The sequence below is a fragment of the Haliotis asinina genome, chromosome 8 (genome assembly GCF_037392515.1).
Source record: "Haliotis asinina isolate JCU_RB_2024 chromosome 8, JCU_Hal_asi_v2, whole genome shotgun sequence".
NCBI lineage: Eukaryota > Metazoa > Mollusca > Gastropoda > Lepetellida > Haliotidae > Haliotis > Haliotis asinina.
Window position 1 is genome coordinate 20,826,616 of NC_090287.1, and position 11,963 is coordinate 20,838,578.

The window sequence follows — 11,963 nt, forward strand, 5'->3', positions numbered from 1 at the left end:
AGCTACAAACCTTGAGCTTCCAGAGAGTGCTCAGAGATTTTCCCTTCCAAGCCAAACAGTATGGAGTGGCGATTGTACTTGTTTTTGTCTGGCTCTAAGAAAGCCACAGGAAAACAGCTGGCCAGGGACCCCACACACTCTCCTAGTGCTGGACGATGTCTGGTAGGAACACACAGAGGTCAGGTCACTGACAGTGGTCATACAATTCTTTATACCAAATTCACCCATTCCAGAAAGTAAATTTACAGTTACAGTTTTGACTATGAGAATAAGCTGGGATTTTCTATGCTGCTTTTACAAAAAAAATAATTCATTGTGAAAATTTCTCACACAGACACAGACACAGACACAGACACAGACACAGACAGACACACACACACACACACACACACACACACACACAGACACACACACATGCATGCACAGACACACACACAGACACCCACATGCACACACACACACACACACAAACATATCTTCATCCATGCATCCACACAGTGAAACACATAAAATATACATAGGTCAAATAACTTAAAAGTACAAGTAAAATGTAAGAAGGTTATAAACTTTATTAAAACAACTCCTGAATCATCGGATGGGAGTGTGTTTCTGCAATCTAATTCACAAAATAACATGCATGTAATTGAAAAATTTTTACTTGCACAAATATTTGAAAAGGAATGATTGTACATTAATTTTCTTTCAGATGTGTAACAGATAAAAAAGTGACTGCCATTATGAACACATACCCACTATGTCAGAGTACAATGTCACATGATCATGAAAGCAACAACCTTGACCCCTTTTACTCAACCCTATCATTATTATTATAAACATTATTATAATCTATTTATATTGCGCTGAGTTCCAGCTTGGCTACTCCCAGGTGATCAATCACAGAATGTCAATCTCAACGGCACTTACTCCCTGGGGAGTATACATGACATGTAGCAGATGCTGTTCTTAAATTCTTACATTCACAGAATCTTCATGAATGAAGTCTAAGAAGCTAGAAACAATTCAACACTAAGAAACCTCAATATCATACTCAACAATACAAACTATATACTACATTTGTCTTAACCAAGTCACTACACAATAGACTTGTCTCAACACAATCATTACACAATACAGATGATACAGATGCTACCCACTAGTATAGACATATTGTAGTACAACGGGGGTATGTCATCATGAGGGACATACAAATACAAAACACTTATTAAAAAAAACAAGTAATTATTTTGTGTTTGTGTTTCAAGAAATTATTAATTTCATTATTTCGAATAATTATTCTCCTTGGTATTGTTAAGTGAGTAAGTATGGTTTTACAATGCTTTTTACAAATATTCCAGCAATATCACTGCAATGGACACTAATAATGAGCTTCACACATTGCACCCATGTGAGTATTTGAACCCGACTCTTCGGTGTGACGAGCAAACGTTTTAACCACAAGGCTACCGTGCCGCTCCTTAGTATTGTTGAGAAGACCTGAATGTGTGTTATATAGCACCTAACATTGAAAACTGGGATATAGTGGTGAACAGCAAAACTAAAAACTGACATATCCTGTAGTGGTCTTTAGAAGGATGACCATCTACCATTAATAAACAGGAATACAGAGAAAACCAAAGTAAACATTATCTTACATGACAACAAACTAAGAATTCTTATGTAAATTTTATACAGAAGTAACGTTTCTGAAAGGTGTTGAAAAAGTACCAAATTCTAGAAATCATTTGCCACATCTTAATGTGTATGCACCCATGTGCATGTAAATTCGTCATATCTTGGAGAAAGAAACAGATACCATGTCCTACACCATTAAACCCCCACTCAACACTGCATAGAATTATCTAATGCAAGCCATGACAAATTTAATATATTCCTGAAGAAATGTATGGTCAACATCATCTATTTTGACATTCATTATTAATATTAATATCAAATAATCCAAAGGAGAAAATCAAAAGTGTTATTCTGTAGACTGGTAGCTCTGAAAATGTGAAGTTTCCATAACTGTGATGTGAAAAGCTGCAACAGGCAAGAAGAACAGACAGTAGAACAGGAATCTACAAGCAATTTGACAGCAGAACAACAATGGCAGACTGCTGAAGTCAACTCTCAGATGGATTTTCCGTCTGGTTTATTTCTGTGAAATATTTCCAAATATATTGCCTTACATCCTGAAATGTTTATATTTTCCAAACAAACACAAAAATATTTATTATGTATTTATTCAAATGACATTTGAATCCATGTGTGTATTCACTTGAAATTTGGAAAACCAATTGAAACGGTCCCATTTCTTTTTACAAAATACACAACATCTTTTAATCCTTTTTGTTAAATTGATTTTAAGGTAAATAATATCATCAGGGGTTCAAAAATATTTTTGAAAAGCCACCTGCCACAGGGCAGTTGACTTCAAGGAAGTAACTTGTCCTGACTAATTTTCACTTGCCCTGATTTTATGACACCCTGTGTGATGTTAATGTTTACTGGACTATTTATCGAAGAGTGATAATTTCACTCTCTACTAGTTCTACTTTATTACTAGTGCTAACTTTAATAGCTTCATTATGAGCAGATATGAAATGAAATCCGAAATTATTTGCAGTTTGAAATCATAAGTGGAAATTATCTAGTAGTCCAGGACAATTAAGACACCATTATTTGATTGAATGAAATGACTTGCCCCTGGCGTCGTGGTGACGGGACTTTTGAACCCCTGGTCATGTACTTTTTTACCTTTTTACCTTAACAATTCCAATCTTAAGATACGACCAAAATTATTGTTATTCCACAATTGCATACACATTGTTTGAACTTTAGGAGATTCTATTCAGACAAATGCACCCACAACAAAGGTAACACTTACTTCGCGAATGTATCTACTACATGCTCAGAGAAGATTTTCTGTCTGCCACTGTTATTTTACTGATGCACAGCAACACTAGACGGAGGAACAACCATCTAACACACTGCTTCAAGGGGAACCCATCACGTCACATGATTGGAAGGCAGAGAAGGCATTGTGGGAGATCTTAAGAACTTCATATGATATTCCTTTACAAGATTTGGCTCTCCAAGTGAAATCATGCTCAGATGTTCTATGTTTCTTTATAGAGCAAATCTGAACCTTCAGTAAATAACATTTTGAAAAAATAGTTTTAGAAATTACCTCATATTTTGAAAAAAAACATCATAAGAATTAAAAAAAAAAGACATGTGGAAAAAAAACAGGTTAGTTTTGTCAATGATGAATTTAGAGTATAAAGACAAAATATATCCAATGACCCACAAAAACACTTTAGGTTGGAATCAGAAGGAAATGCACACAAGAAACATCACAAAGGTTTCAAGAGAAGTTATTAAATTTGAATATTCAGCAATGCCAATGGGTTATGAACATATGCAGAATAGTTTAGTCTTGAAGTAAAAATACTGAATTCATGCCCAAGTGTGAACGAAGTACCTGGCAAGCTCCGTCGTAATTGTCTCCCTATTCCCACGAAAGTTAGAAAGAGAAAGAAAGATATGAATACACCCAAAAAGCCTGGCGTGAATGATGATGGTGCATGTCAGATGATGATGATGATACTTTCCTCACAACTATTCAGATACCTATCATAATAGTTTATTAAAAAAATGTCCATATCCAAAGGATAGATAACAAATATTAACACGTATTGTAGTTCCTCCCGACAACCGTTTTTGGAAAACAAAATGTCAATAAAAATACTGATTTGCAGGTAATATACTTATTACATAACATCTAGAAATGTATTAACATTTTTCTCCATGCAGATTCTGAAAACATTACATAAAAAACAACTAAAACGAGACTATTCAAGAAAGTTATATTTGAAAAGGTACTTTTCCTGCTACCTCTAACAATTTTAGCAAGAAATCAAATACTCATAAATCCAGTTCATAAAATGTATTGTAGAGGTATATCCATTCAGATTTCAATCAGTTGTAACGGAAACAAGTAACATTAAGTAGATGTTCTATTGTCTCACCCTTATAAAAGACTAAAATGAAAAAAGAAATATCATTCCAATACATTTTCAAATATAAAATAGCCATACCAAGACAAACCAAAGGAGCAGACACATATCATAGATGGAAAATATGCTACTTTCCTTTAAACTAGGCAAAAATTTAAAAGGGGCCATGAAAAAAGTGTGAGAGATGAAAAGAGGCATTGCCTCATGCAAGCCCTGAAGATAGGAACCCGAAAACATCATCTACCTAGGTTTGTCAGCTTTTCTATACTTGGATGGTCTGCTGCATTAATGATAATTGATATTGATATGAATTCATTAATATGTACATGGTGCTGCAGGTAAGACGACAATTAAGATGAAAATGATTCTTCAAGTTTACAAAGAGATATAACACGATCATCAGCATTACTGCATAAATACAATATGAAAAATAAAATTCACAATTACTTTTACTCAAGAATTTAGTCGTTCATTGTATCTGGCATTACAGCTGGGATATGAAAACGGAGAAACATTGACACAAAAAGCATTGATAAGTAACAAGTTGAAATTTCTTTTGAAAATAATTGACTAATAATTACCCAAATGAACTTTTACAAAGCCTGAATAAAGCATGGTATCTCACCTTTGCACAAACACAGAGCTGCTTGTTCCCAACGTGTAGAGGGCGTTCAGGATACGATAGCAAGCTAACTGAATGTCTCCAACTATAATAAAAATTAATTCAAAATTGAATAAACAAAATGTATTGAATATTTTTAATATAAGTTTGAGTGACTTAAACAGCTTAGAGTATGGCCTCATAATAACAGTGCATAATACTTTCTTCACAACTAATTGCAGGTTACCTTGCAAATCTCTATGGTAAAATATGTTTTACATAAAAATACAAATTACTTGCTCATTAATCTTTAACTGTGAACTCCATACCAAAGTACAATTTGCCAAAGACCATGTTGATTTTGTAGTTAAGCTCTGGAATATCTGAGTGAGTAATTCTGGCATGAAAAATGTATTGATTTTTTGTAGTTTATATTGCTCAACCAAATTGGGTATTATGATGAGAAAGTATCTCCATATTGACCTCTTTCCATTTCTGAAGCTAGACTTTCCTCACTTGTTCTTATGAACCATTTCCTTATGATGACTTCAACTGCAAAAGACTCACCCAGAAGATCGGTGCCGAAGCTGTTGTTGCCGAGGTGGTCAAACTGTGCGGATAACACCGGCAGTAGCACCATGTGGACGTAGTTTAGTGAAGTGGCACCACGGGTGATGGTGCCCTTAACATGACTGAATCGACCTTTCAATAGATTGTCCATGACCTGAGCAAGGTCATCTGCAGCGTTGTTGAAGAACGGCAGGAGGTGGGAGCGGACAATCTCTGGGCAATTCTTTACAACAGACCTGCAAGAAGCCAACACAAATCATTCTCCTTTTGTAAAATGTTGTATAGGAAATCATTTTCATTTGACAAACCAATTATCCCTCCCTTAGACTAATACAAAAGCTCAAAATGAAACTTCCTAGCAGTTAACTAGAAGCTAAAAATTCAGACTGGTAATTTATGAATTGTACGTTTCCAATGGTAATGTGGCAAAAATCATTCGATACATAAGGTGAGCAGAGCATCACAATGCTGCGGTCAGGCACTGCTGCCACAGTCAGATTAATATGGGCTAGACACATCAGACAAGGCACTGCAGACCAAACTTTCAGCTATGAAACTCTTCCATAATAAAATAAACATTGTGAGCTAACACTAGTGTAAAAACCATCACCTGATGACCATCCTCCACAGGAACATCAAAATACTTTAGTGAAATGGTAACCTTTTTACGTATTACTCCTGCATTATGTACTTTTTCATCAGTGTTGTTATTGTGGTGTGCAAGGGAGAACCTGTAGGTTAAAAATGACACTGGATCCATCTAGGGAGCTGATTGGTCTCTGAATCCACTTCTACAAAGAACACTGTTCTCACCTGAAATCTACAGCCCTCACAAGAACTCGGAGGCAACGGACGGAAATGTTGACATCGTAGCCAAAAGCAGTGATCTTGGCTCTTAAAGTCTGGGCCAGCTTACAGAACAAACTGAAATACAGACATTCCGATTAAAAAAACTCTTCACTGTGTTACTGGCCTTACTAGCATAGTCAGCAATAGTATGTATGTCATGATGGGCACAATAATCAATATTACTTAACTCACTAATTTTGCAGCAATCTGCAAAGAATACCGTCAAAATACAATGAAAAAAAAAATGCAATCTGAACCGATCACATCAGTATATTCAGATTCACAGGCATCTTGAGAATATGAGTACATTTAAGTCTGTACATGTCAACCCTTACATTAATTATCCATGTCAGGGAAGAGATCCACAGGGCCTCACCCAGAGGAGAGTTATCTCCCCTAGTGGGCAACGTCCTCTCAACTCACATCTGATCCCATAATGCTCATGGCAACCACTGGTATTGTAACCTACCTTGCTGTCATTTCCTTTTCCTTGACAGATGCCATGCTGGAGGTGCTGGCAGGTGTATTTGGGCACGCCATGAAGTAGACACGGTGAGCGTGGAAGTATTTCTCTACAAATGGCAGCACCACCTACAAGGCACAAAAGGTAATGGTTAACTTTCATGTTATATCTCCATTCAAGTTAACAAGTTACTTCAATATGAAACCAACATAAAACAACTTCTCAGTGATTACAACAAACTTGTGCGTTCATTAAATTTCCAAGCAGCTACAAATTGTTTGCACAACGTTTTAAAGAAATCTGCAAATTTCATTTATTCTAACATAATTATTGAAATGATGCTCATTTATTACAGAAAAAGACACAGAACCTTATCAATAAAGTAATATTAAAATTGGAGGTTGTCTGAAGATTTATATACTGTGGAAGGCAGTCCCCTTAACTTTGATTTGTGCATTTTCATATTTTTAAATCTGAAAAACATCATGCGTCATAGCTCACAGTATTTGTCCTCTAATTTCTCTATTCTAACCTTTCCAAAGAATTTAACATCCTCTGTCGCTTGTGTGTAGCTTCCCCTGCGGCTGAAACGAGAGCTGGGTCGTGTCTGCCGCATATTGACAGAAGCAATCTCCACATAGTCCAAGAGTTTCTCCAGAAGACTGTAAGCGAAACGTCTCTCTGTGGCTGACATCCCAGGTCCCCCATCCGTCTCAGACTTGGGGTTATGTCTGGAAGAAGACTCACGTCTACGATCCAAGCCTAGGTCGCCACCGCTACTCGACAACGGAAAAGAACGGAAGAAAAGAAAAAAAAGGTGAACACACAATGCATACCTGAACACTCATGCTGCAAGCCTCGGCTACTGCTTGTAAACAAACTGAAAATACAGAAATCAGGACAACTCAACTGATTTCAGTGAACATATAGCAGCAATATCTTGCAGTGATGTACATCAAAGGCAGACGAGGCATTGAAGCATGGCACACTTAAAACATAGTTTTGAAGATTGAGAAAACACATTTGCAAATAAACAAGAGTCAAACAAAATAATGTTCTTGGAAAAGAGCACATTTTATGGTTAACAGAAATATGTCTAACATCAATATATGTAGCCTCAATAACTGTATGGAAAGGATTAGAACTTCAGATCTTATTCCGAACACATCACGGCACGAGCAACCAAAATTAAACACTAAGTATCATATTCCTTTGGATCAAATACAGATTTTCGGTGTGATAAGTGAACACTTTAACTACTTATCCCTCAGACTAAAATACCACATCAGCTAAACAATATACTTACTTCATTCCATAAGTATCAACTTTGTGTCATATAATGATCAAGTTGGAAAGAACAAATTATAAATATGTTTGATAATGAAACAATTTTGAAATTGGTCATGCACATGACGATGATGAAGATGATGACGCTGATGATATTGAAACTTACAACAGCTTACAATATAGACATGCCTAGAATGGAACTGACAGAGATAAAAGTAACCAATATCTTCATGTCACTGACAGTTTTGAACATGCAAACACCAAAGTGTGATAGATAAACTGTGCATTAGCAAAAATGTTGCAATCAGGAGAATGTAAATATTCCATAGAGAAATCTGCGTATCAGAATCTTGTCCACGTATATGCCATTGGAAGAAATGAGAACAGATTGATTAAATAATACAGGAAGCAGAGAAGACATGAACAGATAACTGTACAAATTCAAATAATAAAAATTATGAACTCACTTCTGAACGGAACAATATTTGGTAAAACAGAATTAAGCCTGCATTTATACAAGTAATACTTTCCCTCTGAATACTTAGTTTTTACTGTACCAGGGATTCAGAAATAAAATCTAAATTACACAAAAGAAAAATGACCTGAGCAAATTTGTATCATTAATAGGAAATATCAAGTAACGTTTCTCTCAGCAATTCTCAGACCTATTTCAACAGCAACACAATAAATCAGGAACAATGCTGATCTGCTGAAGGAGGAGTGAATGAATATTAACGTTAATTTTATTCATACCACTTTGACCATTAAGAGAATTATTGACCAAAAGAAACCAAGAGTTGGTTGGTTTCACACTTTCTTGCCTCATACGGGAAACATAATCATAGATCACAAGACCTACACTATTTGACAACCCACCATGACAAATCTTCCTGTATTAATACCCAATCACAGTATAAGCTGATCATTACAGATGCATTAAAGAGTGGGTATCTTCTTAAATATCAGCATCCAGATAGACTAAGATGCTTCAGGAGAGGATCCATGATTCTGAAGAAGTAGAATGCACAAAATACCCAAATCATGCTACAACTTGGCTGATGAGGTAGATCTTTCTACGTCTGCTGAGGAAACACATTTCCACATGATGGTGGCACGTCACCGACTAATAGGAGAAGTGGTCAGTATGAAGTACCTGGAGATACGGAAGTTGAGGAACTGCAGGAACTTGAGTAGCTCCAGGGCATGGTCTCGGTACTTCTTCTTTTCCTTGTCAGTCAGGATGTCATAAGGAACAAGCTGGGGGTGTAGCCCTCCACCTAGGAACCACACACAGTGAGAGGTCAATCACCAGGCTTCTTTACTGGTTGCAGATTTACAAGTCAGATTCATAGAAATATTTATTTACATTCACACCAAGATTTCAAGGAAGATGCAATGATTCCTCACATCTAATTCAGTCCATACCAATTCACTATTTTCATTTTATTGATGCCATTTTTAACATCAAAATAGCAAGACCACTGGCAGCCTCTAACGGTGACTCACCAAACTGTTCAATAAGCAAAATATATCTCATGTTCACATTATACCAAAGTGCTACAATTTTGCTGTTTGTCTTTGAAATACATACAATGAAAGCTACAACTAAATACAATATTTAAACATATCATTCTTGTTAAATATATAAATTTCAGCTACATTTACTTTCAGACAATGAATCAGAAAACACATTCACTGGTATATCTGGATATAAATGTACATGTGATCGCCATTTCCGACCTGGTTTATGAGAATACACACACTCTTAAGTATCATATAGCTCTCACCAATCTGTTCCAGTTCAGCTTTCTTCCTCTTGGCCCACAATTCATGAGCATTCTCTGCAAGTCTATCCACCATTGTCTACAACAGAGGCCATCTCTCAGTAAAACATAAAAATGTGCATAATTTCGATTTCTTTGTTTATAGCTCTTCTCACACAAATTCCAGCTATTCGGTACAGCCCTGTACATAATATAGCCTTCTAAAGACAATCTCATGATCAACAGCATGAGCACTGATCTATGCATTTGGGATATGATGACATGTCAAAAAAGTCAGTGAGCCTGAGCACCCAATCCCTTTTTTTGCCTCTTACGACCAAAGCATGGATCGCTGAGGAGGCATTCTTGTGTATCCTGATGCATGCTTTTGAAAAACCCAACAACAAATATTAGACCAAAGCTGCAATATCTCACCTGAGTGTCTCTAGTCAAGGTCACATTCCTCAAATCATAAGGTCGTGGACTGTAGCCTTGCTCAAACTGAAATGAAGTACAAATAGTAAAGCATTCAGTTTAAATGCAGTTCAGTGCAGATGTCTGATCTGGCCATTAGTTTCACATTTCTTACCACAGATATCAGTTAACAAAGACAGCATTTTGATTACATCTGTTGATATTGTGTTACTCATAACTTTGTCACAAAATTTGGTTTACGGCTATTATGATGACATTATTCTCTTTTTCCAATAGATTCTCATTCATGAATTAAGTGGACATTCTGACCATGTACTTTGTGCAAGAAAAAACAGCACAAACATAGTTCATTATACAAAGGTTTAGAGAAATCATTAATCAACCATGGTTCACGAAAATCTATTCAATCTCTCTGTTAGAAGATGTACAATGCTATCTGTGTCTCACTGACCACATTGGCCTTTGACGCCCTGCGCTTGATGGACTCTTGTCTGGTGGGACCTCGAGAGTTTTCCTGATCGATGCCCCATCCCAGGGCCAGCATCGTCCTCAACGTCTCACGGGCTGGCTCAGTGTACTTCCGCTTGGCCTGAAAAATGAGTACCACTTAATCATTCAAGTACCTGACTTCACATGACCCCCAGCAATGGTAGGAATATATTTTACTGTCACTTAGTGTGTCATAGAAATCTTTTCTTGATTCTGGAATACCATTATCAGAACAATAAAATGTTACTTGTCATATGATAAAATGAAACAGACAACAAATCAAGATAAAACCCATTTGCAATAATGATTAAACATGCCACAAATCCTTAACATAATATAGATGTAAGTGATGACAGATGTAAGTGATGACAAAGTGGAATGGTATCACTACATTTACCATTGTTCATATATGTTAACTGTGTTAGCTGCTTGACACAATTCTCTTTATAAACAAAACTACAGCTTTAGTACTGTTATCTCTACAGTCTACATAACTAAGAAACTAAACTGTATTTTTTATGTAACTAACTGGTTCTCATTACGAATCAAGTTCTGTCCCTCCTGCAATAATTATTAAATTCCATTGTCTGTTGTATTTAACGTTTATCAGGAATTACATATATTCAGGAGGATCACCAAAAATGCTCCACTACTCACCCGCTCATCAAGGAGATGGTAGGGTTTCAGCAGAGGATGAAGCTTCCTGTCTTCATCATATGTGGTGCCGAACAACCACCCACCCTCCAGCTGCAATCACATTTAACTTACTTACATGAGCAAGTAAACAGGACAATGTAATTCTATCAATCTTTTCAAAACAGTTTTCATTATTACACACCATTAGAGCTTATAGCACTTTCAACAAAAGGAGGCAGTAAGGTAGTCCAGAGTTTAAAGCACTGCTTTGTCACACCAAAGAATATGGTTCAATTCCCAAATGGGTAGCAGATTCTTACATGAAATGCTGAGACATGACTGCAATACTGCTAAAATCAGCATTGAATCAATTAAAATTACTCCATGTTGAATTAGTTTTATTCTCAGACATCTTTGTTTAAAAAAAAAGGCAATATATAACCATACATTTGTTCCGAACAATTTGTCCTGACTCCTGCCCTCATTAAAACTATCCAGTTGCCTCACCTTCTTGACTGCCCAGCTGTCATGGTAGTGTTCAGCAAACTTATTGAGGGTGTTGTCAAATGATGGAGTCAGGTTCACTCTGAAAACAGAGTCATGAACAGTAAATATCTTTACAAAGTATCAGAGGAAGGTCAAATGTAAGCAGTTGCAAGGGAAGTAGCTTTCCTTGCAGATGCTTTGCCAGTATGAATTGCTTGAACTTTCAAAACATACTCTTGAATAATATGTATTATTTTCATGAAATACATATCTTACATGTAATCTAAAATAGGTCTGCTTTCATTTCAGAATGACAGTCATTCCCCTCCTTCCAGATCAAATAATCAAAAATCATACAATGGATTTGT

The 11,963-nt window shown here is 36.2% G+C and overlaps 1 protein-coding gene across 17 annotated transcripts in view; it reads right to left on the reverse strand.

The window, feature by feature from the left end:
- LOC137295405 (ryanodine receptor-like) overlaps positions 1-11,963 on the reverse strand; it is a 173,589-nt gene that overhangs the window by 49,457 nt on the left and 112,169 nt on the right. For 15 of the 17 annotated variants that reach the window (XM_067826762.1, XM_067826761.1, XM_067826763.1 and 12 more), the window contains 13 exons: positions 11,617-11,695; positions 11,131-11,220; positions 10,436-10,573; positions 9,985-10,050; positions 9,574-9,649; positions 8,940-9,063; positions 7,032-7,275; positions 6,506-6,627; positions 6,001-6,111; positions 5,185-5,423; positions 4,642-4,723; positions 3,482-3,508; positions 11-159 (listed from right to left, as the gene is read on the reverse strand). In XM_067826762.1, the coding sequence (XP_067682863.1) occupies positions 11-159; positions 3,482-3,508; positions 4,642-4,723; positions 5,185-5,423; positions 6,001-6,111; positions 6,506-6,627; positions 7,032-7,275; positions 8,940-9,063; positions 9,574-9,649; positions 9,985-10,050; positions 10,436-10,573; positions 11,131-11,220; positions 11,617-11,695 (1,547 nt within the window). The remainder of the gene's footprint in view (positions 1-10; positions 160-3,481; positions 3,509-4,641; positions 4,724-5,184; positions 5,424-6,000; positions 6,112-6,505; positions 6,628-7,031; positions 7,276-8,939; positions 9,064-9,573; positions 9,650-9,984; positions 10,051-10,435; positions 10,574-11,130; positions 11,221-11,616; positions 11,696-11,963) is intronic. The other 2 variants (XM_067826752.1, XM_067826764.1) reach the window with 1 other exon arrangement.